This window comes from Pogonomyrmex barbatus, unplaced genomic scaffold (assembly GCF_055798465.1).
Source record: "Pogonomyrmex barbatus isolate J1 unplaced genomic scaffold, ASM5579846v1 scaffold3, whole genome shotgun sequence".
Lineage (NCBI taxonomy): Eukaryota > Metazoa > Arthropoda > Insecta > Hymenoptera > Formicidae > Pogonomyrmex > Pogonomyrmex barbatus.
The window spans coordinates 5,410,037-5,432,359 of record NW_028297127.1 but is presented as its reverse complement, the minus strand read 5'-3'; the positions used below and the strand labels follow the sequence as shown (position 1 = coordinate 5,432,359).

At 25.9% G+C, this 22,323-nt stretch overlaps 4 protein-coding genes and 3 pseudogenes across 7 annotated transcripts in view; 6 read left to right on the top strand and 1 right to left on the bottom strand.

The window, feature by feature from the left end:
- Positions 1 to 22,323, bottom strand: part of LOC105423285 (agrin) — a 433,811-nt gene that overhangs the window by 214,022 nt on the left and 197,466 nt on the right. The gene's annotated exons all lie outside the window — the stretch shown is intronic.
- On the top strand, positions 3,340 to 7,796 carry LOC148935948 (uncharacterized). Its single transcript, XM_089079671.1, has 3 exons — positions 3,340 to 4,991; positions 5,181 to 5,270; positions 5,337 to 7,796. The coding sequence occupies exons 1-3, from the start codon at positions 3,960 to 3,962 to the stop codon at positions 5,454 to 5,456; spliced, it is 1,242 nt and encodes a 413-aa protein (XP_088935797.1). The 5' UTR covers positions 3,340 to 3,959; the 3' UTR covers positions 5,457 to 7,796.
- On the top strand, positions 7,684 to 10,038 carry LOC148935947 (uncharacterized; annotated as a pseudogene).
- Positions 9,478 to 11,786, top strand: LOC148935946 (uncharacterized). Its single transcript, XM_089079670.1, has 4 exons — positions 9,478 to 10,038; positions 10,134 to 11,159; positions 11,373 to 11,459; positions 11,538 to 11,786. The coding sequence occupies exons 1-4, from the start codon at positions 10,003 to 10,005 to the stop codon at positions 11,640 to 11,642; spliced, it is 1,254 nt and encodes a 417-aa protein (XP_088935796.1). The 5' UTR covers positions 9,478 to 10,002; the 3' UTR covers positions 11,643 to 11,786.
- LOC148935945 (uncharacterized) lies at positions 13,014 to 15,374 on the top strand (annotated as a pseudogene).
- LOC148935944 (uncharacterized) lies at positions 16,088 to 18,442 on the top strand (annotated as a pseudogene).
- On the top strand, positions 19,437 to 21,643 carry LOC148935943 (uncharacterized). Its single transcript, XM_089079522.1, has 2 exons — positions 19,437 to 21,307; positions 21,476 to 21,643. The coding sequence occupies exons 1-2, from the start codon at positions 20,297 to 20,299 to the stop codon at positions 21,626 to 21,628; spliced, it is 1,164 nt and encodes a 387-aa protein (XP_088935648.1). The 5' UTR covers positions 19,437 to 20,296; the 3' UTR covers positions 21,629 to 21,643.

Sequence of the window (22,323 nt, the reverse complement as noted above, 5' to 3'; positions counted from 1 at the left end):
AAATAATAAGTTTAAGAGATAAATATCAATAACATCATATCTCTAAATGGTTTAAAAATATATCTTGAAATTTTTCTTTATAAATTATATGCAACATGTCTGAATGTGATACTTACGAAATAAAAAATATTACATTTTAATATCGGAAAGAAAGAAATAACCTCAAATGGTCTGTACGTACAAGGAAAATATAATAAGAAATCAGAAAATTATTCTTAATCCTTAAAAGTTCCTTAAAAGATAATATATCAATATGTACATCAATTTGTACATTGCATAGTCAATGCTTCCTGATTTAAATAATGTATTGTTAATATATAATACAAGGCAATAATACATTATATTATATGATAAATTTAATGTATTGTTAATATATAATACAAGGCAATAATACATTATATTATTTAATGTATTGTTAATATATAATACAAGGCAATAATACATTATATTATATGATAAATTTTGTGAATAACAAAAACAGATCGAAAAGCACCATGGTAACTTCACGCCTAACATCGAAATCTATAAGTCATACTTCCCTTCTTTTCAAGCAATTGCTCGCAGTTTTAAACCGGTACTTGTCAAGTATAGAACAGTATAGAAAGAAGAAGTTTATATTGTATATGTATTCGTAGTGAAAAGAAAAGTATAAATATATTATTAAAAAAAAGTTATGAAAATCACGCTTGCATTAATGATGTAATTAATTCTTGAATGATCAACATATGATGATTTAAATTATTGTCTATCATAACATTTATTTGACTATATTTTCAATTCAGCGTTGAAATTTCATAAATGAATAAAATGCGTAAAAGATTGTGGCTTTTTCATGCTGTGGACTTTCAATCTTTAATGTATCCCTGTTTGACTATCGGCGGCATTATAGGAGCCTTCCCGTATCAAATTAATGAATGGACTTTCAAAATTTCAAAGTCACGTTATATCTTATCAACTATAATTATTTGCATTTATTGCATTTCTCTATTGATAATGCTCTATGACTTCGGGAATATAAACTATGAGACTTTCAATATGCGAAATAACTTTCAAATCATAATTAAGTGTATTGAAACTAATTTTTATTACACGTGTTGCGTTTTTATGACAATTGTCTCGCAAATTTTGTGCTATCCGCGAATGCGCTTGCTTCAAACTATAATGAAGATTTCTTCGAAATTGTCTGTAAAGAAATATCAGGAATTGTCCAGACTTATCCACATCAAAGACATCTTTGGTTCTCTCATTCTTGTTGTCATATTGTATTTATGGGTCGACAGAATAAAAAATCTTTTCAGAATCAAAATATCTTACATAATAGTTTCAGTATATACGCCGATATTACTGTTTCAATATGATATGCTATACATGAATTGCATTTACATATTAAATGCCTGTCTCAAGGAAATCAATAACAATCTTCTACATATCAAAGAACTTCTAATAAAGAAAGAACGACGTATTCGCGACGTATTCTTGTTTTATCATGAGCAAAGAAATCTATTTTTGATAATGGAAATCAAGGCTGTAAAGAAACAACACTTAATGATCAATAATGCAGTTCAGACATTAAACACGATCTTCAGTTTCCAACTTCTTATTACGATAGGCATAACTTTAACCGAATTTATTTTCGAATTGTATTTCAATGCAGTGCAATGGCATGGTAGAGTGTCCTTCCATTGGAAAGAAAATAGTTATGATTTATTCTTGATATCATTATCGTTTGATGTTATAAAAATAATCTTACTTGTGTGGAGTTGTGAGACTAGCAAAAATCAAGCACAAAAGATTGTTACCACTATTCACGATGTACTTAACAGCATCAATGATGAGCAAATTAAAAATGAGGTAATAATTATGATTTAATTTATATATCTTTCATACGTTGTATGTTAAAGCATTATGCATTCATATTGTTTAAATTTAATTATGCCTTTCAATCTTATATATAAATATTTTGTGATCTGACATCACAGTTGCAGTTATTTTCTTTACAAATATGGCATCACAAGAATACAAAATTTTCCACCAAAACATTCAATATGGACGCTACGCTTCTTACTAAAGTGAGTAATCAATTACTTTTTTCAATTAATTAACAAAATATATTTTGCATGTTTTTCTTATTTTCTATTTAGATGGTGGGAACTGTCACCACGTATATGTTAATATTATTACAATTCTTGATTTCATGGCATTCTTGCAATGAAAACTTTGCATGACCTACTACAAGTAATTCAATTTTATAAATAAAAATAAATAATTGATAAAAATTTTTATATTTGTATAATCATCAATTTGTATAATATTCAATCAAATTTGTATAATATTCAAATATATATACATGTTACGTATACATCATACATATATATATATATATATATATATATATAGAAAAATTAAATCTTATTTCATGGATGTATTGATATTAAATATTAATACTGAATACCAAATAAATTTTCCAAATATATACCACGTATGTGAAACATAACATTCTAAGGTATTATTTTTAGTTTAATAAAATCGAATTCTTACATAATTCATTATTATAATTTTTAAGTGATTACAGAAACAACTTATTAATTATTAATTATTATTAATTTCTGTTTTCCTCAATTTATAAAATTCTAAAATTTACCTCAAAAAAATTTTTTCAGACACACACCACACACACACACACACACACACACACACACACACACACACACACACACACACACACACACACATATTTTAAAAGCAATTAAAACATATTGATTTAGTGAAATAACTTTATGCGTTTGTATGAGAAACGAAGAAATTAGTTTTAATATCGAGATTTATCAAAGAGATCGACGACTGATTAAATAGATATAATAAATAAATATTATAAGTTAGAAAAGAAAAAGTAATTTATATAGATTTGATATTCATTAAAGTATATGAAATAATTTCTAATAATTATTAATTTCTAATATATATTTCAATAATTATTCTAATAATTATTCTAATCAAAATAATAGCATTACACTTCTATGTTGTCCTATATTTATACTATTTTATTACAGTTATGTTCATTTTCCTTCCCTTTTTATCAACGATAGCATTTCTCAAAATATGCACAATGCAATTTATCAATATTTTATGATAAATTAGATTATTTGTATTTCAGTTTGTATTTCAGCACAAAAGATATTTTTTTATAAATATGTTTAAGAGATAAATATCAATGACATCATATATTTAATCGGTTAAAAAGATATATTAAAATTTTTCATTATAAATTAGGCATATATATATATATATATATATATATATATATATATATATATATATATGCATGTCTGAATGTGTATTTATACAATAAAAAATATTCATCTTGATGTCATAAAGAAAAAAAATATACTATCTAAAATATACTATACTAAATAAAGAAAGTGTAATAGGAAATCAAATAATTGTTCTTAATAGATCTTTAAAAGATATCGGTTTGTATATTATTAAGTAATCGATTTGTACATTGCGCAATTGATTCTTTCTGATTTAAATAATTTAATGTACTGTTTAATGTTAATATATCATAGCAATAATACAAACGTTACATTATATAATAAATTTCGTAAGTAACAAGAATAGATCGAAAAGCACCATGGTTACTTCACGACTAACATATGAATCTTTCAAGTCATTTCCCTTCTTTTCCAGCAATTACTCACAGTCTTAAACCGATGCTTGTCAAGTGTAGAATAAAAGAAGAAACTTACATCGGTTTATATATTCATAGTGAAAAAAAAAATTTGAATATAATATTCAAGGAAAGTTATCAAAATCATGCTTGCATTGATACCAAAGTGCATTGATAATGTGATTAATAATTATTGAATTGACGACATACAATTTAAATTATTGTCTATTATAGCATTTATTTGATTATATTCAATATAGCATTAAAATTGCAGAAACGCGTCAAAGACAAAATGCGTAAAAAATGGTGGCTTTTCCATGCTACGGACTTTCAATCTTTAATGTATCCCTGTTTTACCATCGGCAGCATTGTTGGTGCATTTCCGTATCAAATCAATGATTGGACCTTCGAAATTTCAAAGTCACGTTATATCTTATCAACTATAGTTACCTGCATTTACTGTATTTTCGTAGTGATAATGATCTATAAAATAGATAATTATATCTATGAAATTTACAATATATGGGACAACTTTGAAATCGTAATCAAGAATCTTGAGAGTAGCGTTTATTCGATAAGTTGTGTCTTTATATCAATTGTGTCGCATGTATTATGCGGCCCGCGAATGCGCTTGCTTCAAACCATAATGAAGATTTCTTCAAAACTGTCTGTAAACACATATCAGAAGTTATCCAAATTTATCCACATCAAAGACATTTTTGGTTCCCTATTTATTCTTGGCATGTGTTATTCATGGATCTATAGAATGAAGATCAAATACTCTTTGTTAATATTTTCAGTATATACGGGTATATTATTGTTTCAGTATGACATGCTGTACATGAATTGTGTTTATATATTAGAGGCCTGTTTCAAAGAAATAAATGATAATCTTTTACATATCAAAAAACTTTTAATAAAGAAAAAACGACGTGTTCTCAACGAGTTCTTGAATCATCACGAGCAGAGGAATCTATTTTTAATAATGGAAATCAAGGCTCTAAAGAAACAACATTTAATGATCAATAATGCAGTACAGACATTAAACATGATTTTCAGTTTCCAACTTCTTGTTACAGTAATCACAACTTTAACCAATATTGTTTTTGAATTATATTTCAATGCAGTGCAATGGCATGGTAAAGTGTCCTTCAACTGGAATGAGAATAGTTATGATTTTTTCTTGATTTCTACATCGTTTTATATTATAAAAATAATGCTTCTTGTGTGGGCCTGCGAGACTGGCAAAACTCAGGCTCAAGAGATTGGCACCAATATTCACGATGTACTTAACAGCACTAATGATGAGCAAATTAAAAATGAGGTAGTTTATAATTTAACTATAAAGTACACCTTTTTTTATACATTGTATATTAAAGCATTATACATTCAAATTATTTAAATTTATCATGTCTTTCAATCTTGTAATATATATATATATATATATATATATATATATATATATATATATATATATATTTTTTTTTGTGTTTTTTTTTGTCTGACATTATAGTTGCAGTTATTTTCCTTGCAAATTTTGCATCACAAAGATACAAGATTTTCCACCAAAGCTTTTAATATGGACGCTACGCTTTTTACTAATGTGAGTAATCAATTATTTGCTTTCATTAATTAATAAAATACATTTTGTTTGTTCTTTTCCATTTAGATGATGGGTATTGTCAGTACGTACATGTTAATCTTATTACAATTTATGATTTCAACGCATTCTTGCGATAATAAATTTCCAAGACATGGTAAATCTAATTTTATAAACAAAAATAAATAATTAAACAAAGAATTTTTATATTGCTATAATATTCAATTATATACATACATATTACATCAAATATATGTAGATCTATAGAAAGATAAAACCTTATTTAATGCATACATCAACATTAAATATTTACATTAAATGTTAATATTAAACGTGCAATATTAATATCAATGTTAAATATTAACAAAATATTAACATTAAATTGCAAATAAATCTTCCAAATATTTTATATATCTAAAACTATCATGTATGTAAAATAAAATTTTCTAACAAAAATGTTGTTTTTAATTTAATAACTGTTAATCTTTTAATCTAATTGCTAAGTGGCTACAATTCTTGATTTCTGTTTGTCAATTCATTATTATCAAATTCTAAAGTTTTTCTTTTCACAAAAATTTTTCAGATTTTCGCACATATTTTACATTTTACATTTCAACTAAAATATATTGCTTTATCGAGATAATTTAACGTTCATGAATTTGTATTTGCAATAAAAAATGAAGAAATTAGTTTGAATATCAAGAGTAATGTCAACAAAATTGACTGATTAAATTAAAATATAATAAATTCATAAAAATGTATATAAAACAAAAAATAATTTATGTAAGCTCGATATTCATAGTTTTAATAACAATAATGTTACGAATTACTTTTATAGAAACATGTTTTATGTATAAATAATCTATCTGCCGTAACGTTAAAATCAATTTTCTTTATAGACGATAACGTAAAAAATGTAGCGAAATCAAAATTATCATTATATTCACTATGTTGCATGAATAATTGTAAAGGTTAATTTATACTAAATTAAAATTAATTGTAATCTTTTAATACAAAATGAAGATATGTTTTACTGTAGTTAAAATTTTATAGTACGTGTTTGAAAAAATTAAACTTGCAATCATTTGTTGGAGTTTAAAAATTACAGCAAATAATTTATCCTAAACATTTTATTCAAAACAAAATTATCAAGGCATTAACAAAGAAAAAATATAATTAACTTGGAAAATATCATAAAAGGAATAGCAATAGGAATACATTAAAAGTGATTAAAGCTGTGAATGTAATTCTAATTCATTAATTGATAGGACTCTAATAAAGTAGAGTAAGATATGTTTTTACTTTTAACAGATACATATAAATAATTTTATGACATTGATTATGATGATTAAAAAAATGTGCAAATATTCGAATGTAATTATATATTTCTTATGCTCCGTTATTTTTAAAAAATTGATATATAAATTATTGATATATAAATTGATATATAAATACTTTATTTTTATTTTACTCAAATTATTTTCTTTCTCATATACATACATACACATAACTCAATCAAAGGAAATATGATACTATTTAAAGTTAATTTAATGTTTAAGTTCTGAGCATAATTTATATAGCATATTAATTATTTATTTGCAATTCAACTTTCATTTATCAATAATAATTCAATTGAATTTTCCTTGAAAAAGAAATAAGATCATTACAATGTATTACTAATGATAATATTAATACTTCTTGATTTCCTTTTATTTTTATTAAAATATAAACAGTTGAAATACCTTGAAATAATTTTCTTTCTTTTTTCATAATGCATGCCATAGCTATTAATTTTATTAATCGACAAAATGGAAAGACGTCAATTCTCTTTCATCTAGATAATTAGATAGATTAATTCTAATCGAGATAATAGCATTGTCTTTATATTATGACTTAATTCATTAACATTACATTTATTACCCCCTCGCTTTCTATTACAATGTTGAAGCTTTTTAAAATACATGGACGACATAATTTAAAAGTATTTTATTATACAATTTATTATACAATTTTATGTAAAAATAAAAACATCATATATTAACATCGTATACTTATTAAATCCATAAAAATAATTTGCAATTATAATTAACTGTATATTGAAAAAAAAAATATTAATAAAAGTATATTTTTTATTAAATTATTAAAATTATTAATTATTTTTTATTAAAAGTACGTTAACGAATTCATATATTTATGTTTATAAAATTAAAAATATCGGATTGTAAACTCGAGCAATAAAGAATATTCTCAAATGTTCTATACAATAAAAATGTGCAATGTCAGTTAACAATTTATTTTAAAAAATTTTTATTCGTATAAATACTGCGCATGCATGTAATTACATGAATATTTTATGTATTGTCAGTATGCTATGACAATAGTAACTTTATTAAGCACTTAACATCTCGAATCATAAATGGAGATCGAAGAATGCCATGGTTACTTGACGAATAACATAATCTCCAAACATACTTTGCTAATCGACACAGCAATCGACACAGCTTACAGTTTTAAAGTTAAACTCTTCCAGTAATTCAGTAAATCAAAAACAAAAAGTTAGAAAGTTACGCTGTTGTAATCGCTGTTGAAAGACAAATTTAAGACATTGATAAAAAATTTGGTGACTACACTTGCATGATGTCAAAGTGCATTAATAACGTAATAAATAATTTTTAATTTTATCTGATTATATTTTTTATAAAATTCCGCTGATTATATTCAATTAATCATTGAAATTTCAGAAACAAAACAATGTGCGAAAAAAGTGGTGGCTTATTCACGCCACCGACTTTCAATCTTTGATGTATCCTTGTTTCATCGTATAGCGTATGCTCGGAATGTTTCCGTACAAGATCAACAATTCGATCTTCGAGACTTCAAAATCATGTTCCATTACATCGATCATAGTTTTCTGTATTTTCTGCATTTGTGGGGTAATTTATCTCTATCAGCTTGATATTTCTGGAATTTTGCATCTTGACGTATCCAGATCTCTTGAACATCATTGTTTTTATCTATTTAGTATTTTCACAGTATCTATCATGCCTTCAGAAACTCACAACTTCAGTTGCTACAAACCGTATTAAAGATCTCCTTGAAATTACCTTCGAAATCATATAAAAAATTATCCAAACTAATTCATACGAAGGATATTTTATTTTCTTTCTTCTTTATCAGTATATCGGCGATGTGTGCAATAAATATGTTCTTTCGCAGTTCAACTGTGCAAATAATATTTGCACTGTATAGCGGTTTATTGCGATTACAAATAGATATGCTGTACATGAATTGTGTTTGCGTATTAAAAATCTGTTTCAAGAAAATTAATGATGATTTGATAAATGTACAAAAACTTATACTAAACGATAAACCGCATCTATTAAGACGAATTTATCATGAACAGGAAAACACATTTCTACTGACGAAACTTAGAGCTTCAAGAAAACAACATTTGGTAATCAGCGACACAGTACAGATGTTGAACACGACTTTCAGTCTACATCTCCTCGTTACCATAGTTATGACTTTTGCTGAGATTACTTTTTATCTGTACTTTTGTATAATTATAATTAGGTTTTACGAAAAGGAAAAGTTTTGATGCTCGCTTTTTGGTATGATCGTAGTATATTATTTAATTAAAATAATATTTATTGTATGGGCTTATGATAGCTGTAAAGACCAAGATATGAAGATTGGCATTACTATTCATGACTTTCTTAACAATATCATTGATAAGCAAATCAAAGATGAGGTAATAAAATCTAATTTAATATATATTTTTTTCATTAAAGCGCGCGCGCGCGCGCGCGCGCGTGTGTGTGTGTGTGTGTGTGTGTGTGTGTGTGTGGGTGGTATGTGTAATGTATATGATAAATTATTAAATTAATAATAATTATATTTTCCAATATTACTTTTCCAATATTACTTTTAGATTATTTTATTTATGTTGCAATTATTTTCTTTGCAAATACTGCAGCGTGAAAATGTGTTCTCCGCAAAAGGTCTTACTGTGAATACAACGCTTTTCATTGCGGTAAAGAGTTAATTATTTGCATTAATTAGTTAAATATACATTTTAATTTTTGATGATTTTTTTTTAGATGGTGGGTAGCATCACTACGTGCCTATTAATTTTAATACAATTCTTTATTACATCGCGTTCCTGTGGCAAAAATACCATTAATCTTACAGAAATTGTATATTAAAACAAAATAAAATCGAATATATAAATAATGAATATAATTAAATAAATTACATATTGTGAAAACATTGTATTTATTTCAATATAAATAAAACATAGATAACTTTTGTTTTATATTTGTATAAAGATAGTTATATATATATATATGCGTCAATGTCTCGACACACACACACATCACACGCTTGTACTTTTATGCATTGAAACTGCAAAATTTAAAGTCAAATTATTAAAGAATTCTGAAAGAATTCTTCTATATAAGAACATATAATGTATATTACAATAATGACACATCATTACTTTATATGTCGTATTTCAGATCTTGATCTTTGATCAGTTTATCGATCAAAAAGCGCCATGGTTACTTCATAGCTAACATACTATCTCCGAGACATGCTTTGCTATTCGGCGAAAACCATTCACAGTGTTAAAGTTAGACTGGTCAAGTGTAGATGGGAAAGAGAAAGTTTGTATTAAGTTATGCAATCGCTGTTGAAAGACAAATTTAAAAATTAAGTTTAAAACAAAGTTTCTATCATGATAACATTAATGCTGAAGTGCACTGATGCTAAAGTAATGAATAATTTTTAATTTGTTTTGTATCTGATTTAAATTATTATTTTCTATAAAGTTCACTGATAAAATTCAATTAATCACTGAAATTCTAGAAACAACCCGAAAACAATGTGGAAAGAAGATGGTGGCTCCTCCATGCCACGGATTTTCAATCCTTAATGTATCCCTGTTTCACCATATCTCGCATTCTGGGAATATTCCCGTACAAGATCAACAATTCGACCTTCGAGATTCCAAAATCACGTTACATCTCATCAACCATAATTTTCTGCATTTTTTGTGTTTGTGGAGGAATTATTTTCTACAAGCTTGACATTTCTGGAGCGATCATGTATCTCGATGTACCCAGATCTCTTGAATGTCACTGTTATTATCTACTCGGTACTTTTACAGCGTCCGTCACATACATTTCGAAGAGATCACAACTACAATTGCTACAAACTATTCTAAAGATCTCTTCAAAACTATCTTCAGAATCGTATCAAAAGTTGTCTAGACTAATTCATGTGAAGGATATCTTATTATTTTTCTTCCTTATCAGTTTAGCGACAATATGTTGCGTACATTTACCTCTTTATACAATCATGCAAACATTACTTGCATTATATATTAGCCTAATACAGTTGCAAGTAGATATGCAGTATATGAATTATGTTTGTATATTAAAAGTCTGTTTCAAGAAAATTAACGATAATTTGGTAAATGTACAGAAACTTATAATAAGCGATAAACCACATCTATTAAGACGGATCTATCACGAGCAAAGAAATTCATTTCTACTGATGGAACTCACAGTCTTGAGAAAACAACATTTGATACTCAGCGATACAGTACAGATATTGAATATGACTTTTAGTCTACAACTTCTCGTTACCATAGTTATGACATTCTCCGAGATTACTTTTAATTTATATTTCTATATACTTGTAACTATGTTTAAAAGGGAAAAAGATAAATTTTGGTTGTATTTGATTTTTAGTATGGTCGTAATATATTATTTAACTAAAATAATATTAATAGTGTGGGCTTGTGAAAGTAGCAAAGATCAAGCTGCAAAGATTGGCGTCACCGTTCATGATCTCCTTAACAGTGTCAGCGATAAGCAAATCAAAGATGAGGTAATGTAATTGAACACACACACACACACACACACACACACACACACACACACACACACACACACACACACACACACACACACACACATTTAATTACAAATATAAATGTTTTGTATATTATATGTATGTTAAATGTATTTTTTATATATATTAAATATTATCAAATTAATTATATTTATTAAAATTATTTTTACATTTTATTTAATTTTACAGTTGCAATTATTTTCTTTGCAAATACTATATCGCGAAAATATATTCTCCGCAAAAGGTCTTTCTGTGGATTCGTCGCTTCTCACTGCGGTACACTCAGTCAATTATTTGCATTAATTAGTTAAATACATAAGTATAAATTTTAATTTTTGATCATTTTTCTTTTAGATGGTGGCTAACATCACTATGTATTTATTAATTTTAATACAATTCTTGATTACATCGCATTCTTGCGACAAAAATACCATTAATCTTACAAAAATAATGTATTAAAACAAAATAAAATCGAATATACAAGTAATAAATATAGTTACAAGATCAGAATTATATTTTTACACATATTATGAACATATTTTATATATTTTACTATAAATAAAACATAGTTGATTTATATTTTATATTTGTATAAAAATAGTAATACATATATACAAACAAATATATATATATATTTGTAAGCATTTGCATAATTCACAATGATTTTTAAATAATATTTAACACATATTTTATTTTAATGTATCTTTTGAGTGCATCTTATTGGTTATAATAAATACATTTCAAAAACATTGCTTTAAACTTATTTCAGATATCCCATATCTAAGCTATCTACTTCGCAGAAATAGATTATTTCTTTTATTTTAAATTTCTAAATTTTCTTTGTAACCAACAAATGATTACTAACAAATTTTCTATTAGTTTGCTTATCAAATCATGAACTCCTTTCATCTTAATACTTCATAATATTAATATTTTTTAAAACGCAAGTAATGCTATTAAATACAGCTTTATACAATGTAACATATAACTAATTAAATTTGATTTCCTCTACAAATTAATGTCAAATAAACGTTAATCAGTGTATATTTTACGTTATAGTATATATTACATCGTAGTATATATTTTATTAGCAAAAAAAATACACATTTCAATATTATAAGTAAGAAATTATGATTATATTTATTATATAAAGGCAAAAGTCAAATATCTTGGTGCAATAAATAAAAATATTGCAACATACTCATGCACGCACGCATAATACATCTTTTTATATGCATTGAAACTGCAAAATTTGAAGTCAGATCATTAATTATCATTATTAATAAAGTCTAAAAGCTTTAACACAAAAAAATACAATAAATCTAATTATATTAGCTTATTATATTAGATATTTTTATCCATTATTTCAAAATTCTACGTAAACGGATATCATTTAATGAATTTAATGAATTATATATTCATTTAATGAACTTAATGAATTGTATATTACAGCATGACACACAATTATTTTATATATCGTATTTTAGGGTGATCTTTGATCAGCTTATCGATCAAGACATACCATGGTTACTTTACAGCTAACACATCATTTTGAGACATATTCTGCTATTCGGCAAAATAATCACTCACAGTGTTAAAGTTAAACTCGTCAAGTGCAGATGAAAAAGAAAAAGTTGTTGTTGATTTACACAATTGCTATTAGAGGATAAATATAAAAATCAAATTTAAAAGAAGATTTAAAAGAAGTTTTTATTATAACGATCACACTGATGCTAAAGTACATTAACAATGTAATGAATAATTTTTAATTTGTTTTATATATAATTTATGTTACTAAATTCTATAAACTTTAACTAATTGCTCATAATCAAACAATTCCAGAAACGGGCCAAAAATAATGTGCAAAAAAAATGGCGATTGTTTCATGCTACAGACTTTCAATCCTTATTGCATCCCTGTTTTATTTTATGTAGTATTCTCGGAATGTTCCCGTATAAGTTCAACAATTCGACCTTTGAGGCTTCAAAACCACGTTACATCATATCGACCATAATTTTCTGTATTTTTTGCGTTTATGGAGTACTTGTTTTCTACGAGCTTGATATTTCTAAAACAACCAGCGTCAGCGTACCCAGATATCTTGAGCGTCACTGCTACTTCATACTTGGTATTTTCGTAATGATCGTCACGTTTATCTCAAGGGATCCACAGTTACTGTTGCTACAAATCTTATTGAAGATCTCTTCAAAATTACCTCCGAAATCGTATCAAAAATTGTCCAAATTAATTCATGTCAAGGATATCTTTTTTTTTTCATTTATCGTCATGATAGGGATAGTATGTGTTACATACATGCCTAGAAATTCAAGCATATATACAATAGTTACATTCTATCTAACCTTGCTGTTGTTGCAAATAGATATGCTATATATGAATTGTGTATGTGTATTAAAAGTTTGTTTCAAAAAAATTAACGATGATTTGACAAATATAATGAAACTTGTAATGAATGATAAGCCTCATCTACTAAGACGGATTTATCACGAGCAAAGAAATCCATTCCTATTGATGGAACTTAGAGCTCTGAGGAAACAACACTTAATAGTCAGTGATACAGTGCGGATGCTGAACATGATTTTTAGTTTGTAGCTTCTCGTTACCATAATTATGACCTTTACCGAAATCACTTTCAACCTATATTTCTATATAGTTATACTTATAATTCAAGAAACAATGGAATTTTGGTACTGGTTTTTTATTGTGTTTGTAGTATATTTTTCTATAAAAATAATATTGATAGTATGGGTTTGCGATAACAGCAAAGATCAAGCTGTGAAAATTGGCATCACCGTTCACAATCTGATTAATAGTATCAACGATAAACAAATCAGAGATGAGGTAATAAAATGTAATTTTATGTGTATATTTTTTTAAGGAAATACATTTTTATATATTAAATTATTAAATTAATAATGTTAAGTTTTTAATATTATATTTACTTAATATTTTACTTAATGTTACAGTTGGAATTATTTTCTTTGCAAATATTGCATCGCGAAAATACATTTTCCGCAAAAGGCGTTACTGTGGACGCGACACTTTTGACTGCGGTAATAAGTTCATTTATTTTCAGTCATTCATATATAAGTTCAGTTATTTTTATTTAATTAATTGAATACACTTTGTCAATCTGATGATTTTTTTCAGATGGTTGGTAGCATTACTACATATCTATTAATTTTGATACAATTTCTGATCACATCGCATTCTTGCGACAGAAATGGTACTACAGAAATAATTTAATGAAAAAAGAAAAAGTAGTGACGTACAGCGAGGATTAGATTATGTTTTACACATAAAAATATTTTCTTTATTTTAATATAGTAAGTACAGTTGTTATATGTTTTATACTGTTGTATAGATACAGTCATACATATGCATACATGTTTTCAGACACCTGGAAAAAACAATACAAAGATTGTATAAGGTATAATTAACAGTGATTTCAAATAATGTTTAAGTATATTTTATTTTTAATAGTGTATATTTTAAATGTACTGTGTTGCAATAAATATATTTATAAAAAGTGCTGCCTTATATTTATTATAAATATTCCACATCTAAACACTATCTAAAGAAATGTAATTTCTTTATTATTGCATAATATTAGCTTCCATTATTAACATTAAATAATTAAAATTTTTTATCTTTTTATTTGCCAAATCATAAATCTTTCTTTTTTTTTAATAATTCATGACATAGTCATTGTTTTCTTAAATGCAAGGAACATAATTTAACAAAATTACATGCAAATTAACTTCAATATTATGTTATGTTGTTATGTTTCGGTACATGTCAGAAACAATCCATAATACTTTATAATCTGTAGAAATTAAAGCCAAATAATAAGTGTTAATCATAGTATATCTTTTTATCTGCATTGTAAATATATTAAAATATTTTTAAAAACTCCAACACGCATATGAATATACTGAAACTATAATTACTATTATGTGCGTGCACATATGATTTAATTAATCGTACTGCTATGGCAATTAGATATAATTATATTATACGTGACATTCCAGAATGATTTTCGATCGATCGAAAAGTACCATGGTTACTTTATGCCTAACATATAATACCTTCAGTCTCGTCTTGCTACTTGAAGAAACTACTTGCAATTTTAACTAAAACTTGTTCGGTGCAGATTGACAATAAAAATTTCACATTAATATATCTGTAGTTCTGCATCTGTAGTTAAAAGATTATGTGAATAATTACATGTGTAATAGCACCGCGCCATTAACATTACATAAATGCTACAGTGTATTAATAATAAATTAAAAACTTTCATCTGTGATTTATTGTTATTTTCAAGAATATTTCGAATAATGTTTGATTTATCATTGAAGTTCTAACGAGAAGAAAAAGACAAGATGTGGAAAAAATGGCTATTTCACGCCACAGATTTTCAATCTTTGATGTATCCTTCTTTTATCTTCAGCCGCATCCTCGGAATATTTCCAAACAGAATCAATACTTCAACTATTAAATCTTCCAAACAACGATACATTTTGTCAATTGTTCTTATTTGCATTATTTGCAGTTGCAACTTATACATTATTTATGAAATTCTTATTTCTAAAAGAATCGACTTTGGAAAAATAACAAAAAATCTTGAGATTACTAGTTTTTATGTGTGCAGTGGTTTTATAGCGATTGTCACGTACAGCTCAACTGAGTCGAGAATACGTTTGCTACAGATCATTTTGAAAGTCTCTTCACAACTACCACCAGAATCGTATCAAAAATTATCTAAATTGATCCATATCAAGGATATTTTAAATACCTTCATTCTGCTCATGCAATCATGCGCATATTACATTAAAATACGTAAATATTTAAAAATGAATATTTTCATACTATACATCAAACAGGTAATGCTTCAGATGGAAATGCAATATATGAATTACGTTTGCATAACAAAAGCTTGTTTTAAAAGAATCAATGATGATCTGATGCATATGCAAAAGCTGATAAATGATAATCCATATGCTCCCAGACTGATCGGTCACATGCAGAAAAATCAACTCTTTATAACAAAACTCAAGACTCTGAAAAAGCAACATTCGATGATCAGTGACGTAGTCCAAATGCTGAACGTAACCTTTAGTTTACAACTCCTTGCTACTATAGTATTGACCTTTACTGAAGTCACTTTCGAAATATATTCTCATGCAGTGGAATGGAAGGATGGATTGTTGACCATAATTTTGGATGATGAAATTACAAACATATTTTTTATAATAAATGTAACGTATGACATTACGAAATTGATATTGATAGTATGGGCTTGCGAAACCTGTAAAAATCAAGCTTTTGAGATCGGCACCACTATCCATGACATATTGAATTTCACCAATGATACGGAAATCAAAGAAGAGGTAAGAAAAAAATCTAATTTAGTTTGTACGTTTTTCTTGGAAAAACGTTTTGTGTTAATGCAATTTTACATATGTATTAAATCTGTTTGCTTTATATAATTTACATTTCTCAATTTTGCAGTTGCAACTATTTTCCTTGCAATTACTGCATCGCAATAATATATTTTCCGCGAAAGGTCTTATTATGGACGCGACGCTTCTTACTGCGGTGAGTAACAAATTACTTGCTTTAACGAAATATATATTGTTGATTATTTTGCTTGCTTTTAGATGGTGGGTGGCATCACAACGTACATATTAATATTAATACAATTTATGATAATGTCGCACAGTTGTGACAAAAAGTTTTCAAGTAACATTACCCAAACTAAATTAAATCCAATGTAGAAAAATATGTATAATAGGAAAAAAAATCTAGATATTAAAAATATTCTCTTTCTTTTTTATCATCATGAGAAAAATGTATGAAGATACAATATCTTATATTTAATCTTATATTTATACAAATTAGTGTATATATACAGAGTGTCTCCTAATATATAGGATCTGTCAGCAGCAGATGAGAAATTCTACAACAATAAAAAAAAAGTCATATAACCATATATCTTATTCGATTTGTTTCAAAGTTATAATCACTTTTGTGTTTCAGTAATGTGTAGTTGCTCACTTTCATAAATGTTCGAAGCGACTACATTCAATCTACATTCGATATACATTAAAATTTATGTTTGCCATTTTTTCATTTGATTCATTATTCATTCTAATGCACAGAAAATTAATGAGTTAAGTGCTCCTGGAAGAAAACGAATTGAATTAAATTAAATTAAACTAAATCCAATGAAGAGAAAAAATATGTGAAAGAATATATGAATCTACAAGACCGGAAATATTCAGAAAATATTAAACATTGTTTACAATATATATCAAAATATATATCAAAAATAGTCATTTCGAACATCTTGTATGAAAATAATTAACTATACAGAAACACTACAGAAACACAAAAATAACTACAACTCTAAAAGAATAGGATAGTTTATATAAACTTTTTCATTGTTTAAGTGTCTCTCATCCACTGCTAAAGTGGCTCCCACATGTTATAAGAAACTCTCCTCTATATACCAAATTGTATAAATATAAGATATTGTGTATTCATATATTTTTCTCACAATGGTAAAAAAGAAAATATTTCTAATATCTAGATATTCTCTTTTAATGATATTGGACGATATAAAGTATCTTCTTCAGATCTTACTTCTTTCGATTACTTTACATTAAAATTAAAATTAACAAACACAACTATCAAGAAATTAATTTAAAATTTATTTTTAATATAATATAAGAATATATGTAATTATTATCTTGAATCTTATTTGAGATGATATAGGATATTATTCACGACTAAAAATAATTTAATAATATAGATATGCATACACAAACTTGATTAACTTTTTATTTGAATAATATAATATGGACAGTACGAACGGGCAAAAGATAAGCACAGATCTTCGAAATTAGAAATTACATGTAAAAACTCTCAACAAACTTTTTCATGATTATAATTTTTAGGCATTTTCTCATTATTGATATTAAATACTTGACTTCTAGTTGTTTTAAATAAAATCTATCTTTAACTTTTTTCTTTAAAGTTTATTATAATATTTTCAAGTTGTAATCTTTTTTTTTAAATCTTTTAGATATAAATGTGTACTTTACAAATTTAATATTTTGTTATATTATCTAAATTCGTGTCTTATAATATTACTTTATATTTATAAGAAAGAAAATGTTATTTAATATCGTATGTACAAAATTGATTAAAAATGATCAGAAATAAACTTGATCTTTAAACATATGTATGTATATTATAATAATTTATATTAAATTAGTGTTCATTAGTATATTTATAAAAAATTGAATTTAATATAATAGTACTAGTATTTTCTGTACGAAAGCAATAACCAAATCGCCATATATTGGCTAATATTAATCGCAATTAATATAGTTATAAATTAATACTATTGTAGTAATATCATTAAATAGCCACAAAAGTTAATTTAGAATATTAATAAATTGCATTATGAATTCCAATTTTAATGCAATATTATGCAACATGTGCTTCATTCCTTTATGGCAAAAGGTTAATATAAAAAAATTATAATCCCGAATAAACGTATAATAAATAAATTTGTTACGAAAAACCGAGTTTGGTCAAATTTCAATTGAATAATGTCATATGATTGGCATTTAATACTTTCATTTTTCGAAGGATAAACTTTTTTTACTTTATTTCATTTTTCATTCCGCTATTGTCTAATCTTCGGAATTTATGTATATCACCAATATTTCATCATTATTACATCAAGCATCGATTTTTTTATGTCCAAATCAGAAGTAAAGATTATATGTAATGTAACGTAACGTAAAATATGATACCACGTAAAACATATTTAAAAGCATTAAATATTTATGGCATTTTCGCCGCGCACAACTTATTTCAGATATTTTACTCAGAATATAATAAATTGAATTTTCTAGCAATTTGCAAAGCGGAAATTGATTTATATTTGAAATAAGAATAACCTAAGGAATCACATAGCTTTATTAAAAAAATATAATGTTTACTTTCTTTGTAAAAATTTATCATTTTTTCATTGAGCACAACAAGATACGAAATATACATCAATAGTTTTATATAAAAAATATTAATTTTAACAGTATAAAGTAATAAAAATTGTGTAAATTCTCAAATAAATGCACTTAATATTACACAATGATTTTACACTTTGAAAAATCAAGGCAATTATCATATCTATTAAGCAATATATATATATATATATATATATATATGAAAGAAGCTTTATGTATGTATACTTTGCATATTAAATAAATACAAATTTAAGAATTATACAGAATATATAATAATTATAAATATTAATTATTTCAATTGTTTTATATAAACTCCATTTTTTATCTCTCCACAAAATAAAAGACAAATACAAAAACATTACTTGCGCAACACAATTTAATGCAGTTTTAATATACAATATTCCATGCAAATTAATTTCAATTTAATATGTTTTAATAAGTATTTAAAAACAATCTGAAATATTTGATAGAAGTCAAAATTAAATAATAAGCTCACAGTGTATTTTTTATATGTATTGTAAATATACTATTAAAAAATTTTTTAATTTTAACATACAAGTGGATATAATAAAACTGTTTATATAATAATTGTTTGTCATCATATACATGCATATATAAAGTGTACATGCTACAACAATTTATAATTCAATGAAACGTATTGCCAATTTGACATAATGACATTATAGTATTTTAGGATGATCTTCGATCAAATTATCGATTGAAAAATACCATGGTTACTTTGCCTCTAACATATCATACCTTCAGTCTTGTCTCGCTACTTAAAGGTATTACTACTCGCAAGTTCTATCTAAAAGTTGCTAGGTACAAAGTGGCAATAAAAAGTTCATATTAATATGTGTATCTGTAATAGAAAGGCCATCCGAATACTGACACTTATGTAATAATGCTTTTGCAATTAAAAATGCATAAATGCTAAAGTGTGTTAATAATATTAAAAATTTTTAGACTGTCATCTGTGATTTATTCTTGTTTTTATGAATATTTCGATAAGATTCGATTTATCGTCAAAGTTCTAAAGACAAATCAAGTTGAAAAATGTGGAAAATATGGCTATTTCATGCCACAGACTTCCAATCATTGATGTACCCTTGCTTCATCTTTAGTCGCATTCTCGGAATATTCCCGAACAAAATCAATGATTCGACTTTTAAATCTTCAAAACAACACTACATTTTGTCGATAGTTCTTATTTGCATTATTTTCATTTATGATTTATTAATTATTCATGGAATTCTTATTTCTAATAAAATTAATTTTGGAGAATTAACTGAAAATATTCATGCTGCCAGTTTTTATGCGTGTAGTGGTTTTATAGCGATTGTCACACATATTTTAACTGGTCCCAGAATGCACTTGCTACAGATTATTTTGAAGATTTCTTCACAACTACCCTCAGCATCGTATCAAAAACTTTCTAAATGGATTCATATCAAGGATATTTTATGTACTTCTTTCTTATTCATAGATATAATTCTATATTATTCTAATGAACATACTTATACATTAGCCGGTTTTTTCACAACGTATATTACTCAACTAGTACTTCAGATGGATATGCAATACATAAATTACGTTTGCGTAATAAAGGCCTGTTTCAAGAAAATCAATGATGATCTAGTGCATATACAAAAGCTCGTCGTAAATGATAAACAATATGCTCCCAGATTGATCTGCGATATGCAGAAAAATCAGCTCTTACTAACAAAAATCAAAACTCTAAAGAAGCAACATTTAATGACCAGTGATGCAGTGCAAATGCTGAACGTAGTCTTTAGTTTACAATTACTTGCTACTATAGTATTGACCTTTATTGAAATCACTTTTGAACTATATTTTTATGTAGTGCGATGGAAAGATGGATTGTTGACCATAATTTTGGATAATGAAATTAAAAACATGTTCTATCTAATAGGTGTAACGTATGACACTATAAAATTAATATTGATAGTATGGACTTGCGAAACCTGTAAGAATCAAGCTTTTGAGATCGGCATCACTATCCATGACACACTAAATTCCACCGATGATACGAAAATTAAAAAAGAGGTAGAAGAAAATCTAATTTAATTTATATATTTTTCTTATAAAAATATTTGTTACTGTAATTTTGTATAAAAATGTTATGTTATTGCAATTTTGTATATATTTATATACACTTATTTTATATGCATTAAATCTGTTTGCTTTATACAATTACATTTCCCAATTTTGCAGTTGCAGTTATTTTCTTTGCAATTACTGCATCGCAATAATGTATTTTCCGCGAAAGGTCTTACTGTGGACGCGACGCTTCTTACTGTGGTGAGTAACAAATTACTTACTTTAACAAAATATATATTGTTGATTATTTTGCACGCTTTTAGATGATAGGTGGCATCACGACGTACATATTAATATTAATACAATTTATGATGATGTCGTACAGTTGTGATAAAAAGTTTTCAAGTAACATTACCCAAACCAAATTAAATCCAATGTAATTAGAAGGAAATGTATAATAGAAAAAAAGGACAAGTAAACATTAAAAATTTTTTCTCCTCTACTATTGTGAGAAAAATGTAAAGTAAAGAAACTGAAGACATTCTATCTTATATTTATAAAATTTGGTGTATACACAGAATATCTCTTAATATATAAAAGCCACTTCAGTATCGCATAAACATTAAATTAATACGAAAAGTCCGTAACCATAAAAAATTCGTATAACCATATATATTATTCGACTTTGTTTCAATGTTGTCGTCATTTTTGTACTCTAGTAATGCTATATAGCTGCTTACTTTCATAGATCTTCGAAACGATTACCTTCATTCTACACTCAGCATACATTAAATATGTAGCACAATATGCACAACACAATTTAACAGTTTAGTTTTTTACATACAATATTCCATGTAAATTATTTTCAATTTAATATTTTGATAAGTATGTAAAAACGATCTGAAATACTTGATAGAAATCAAAACGAAATAAGTTTACTGTATATTTTTTTATATTTCTTTATAAATATACTATTGAAGAATTTTTAAAAATTTAACGCGCATATTGATATAATAGAAGTG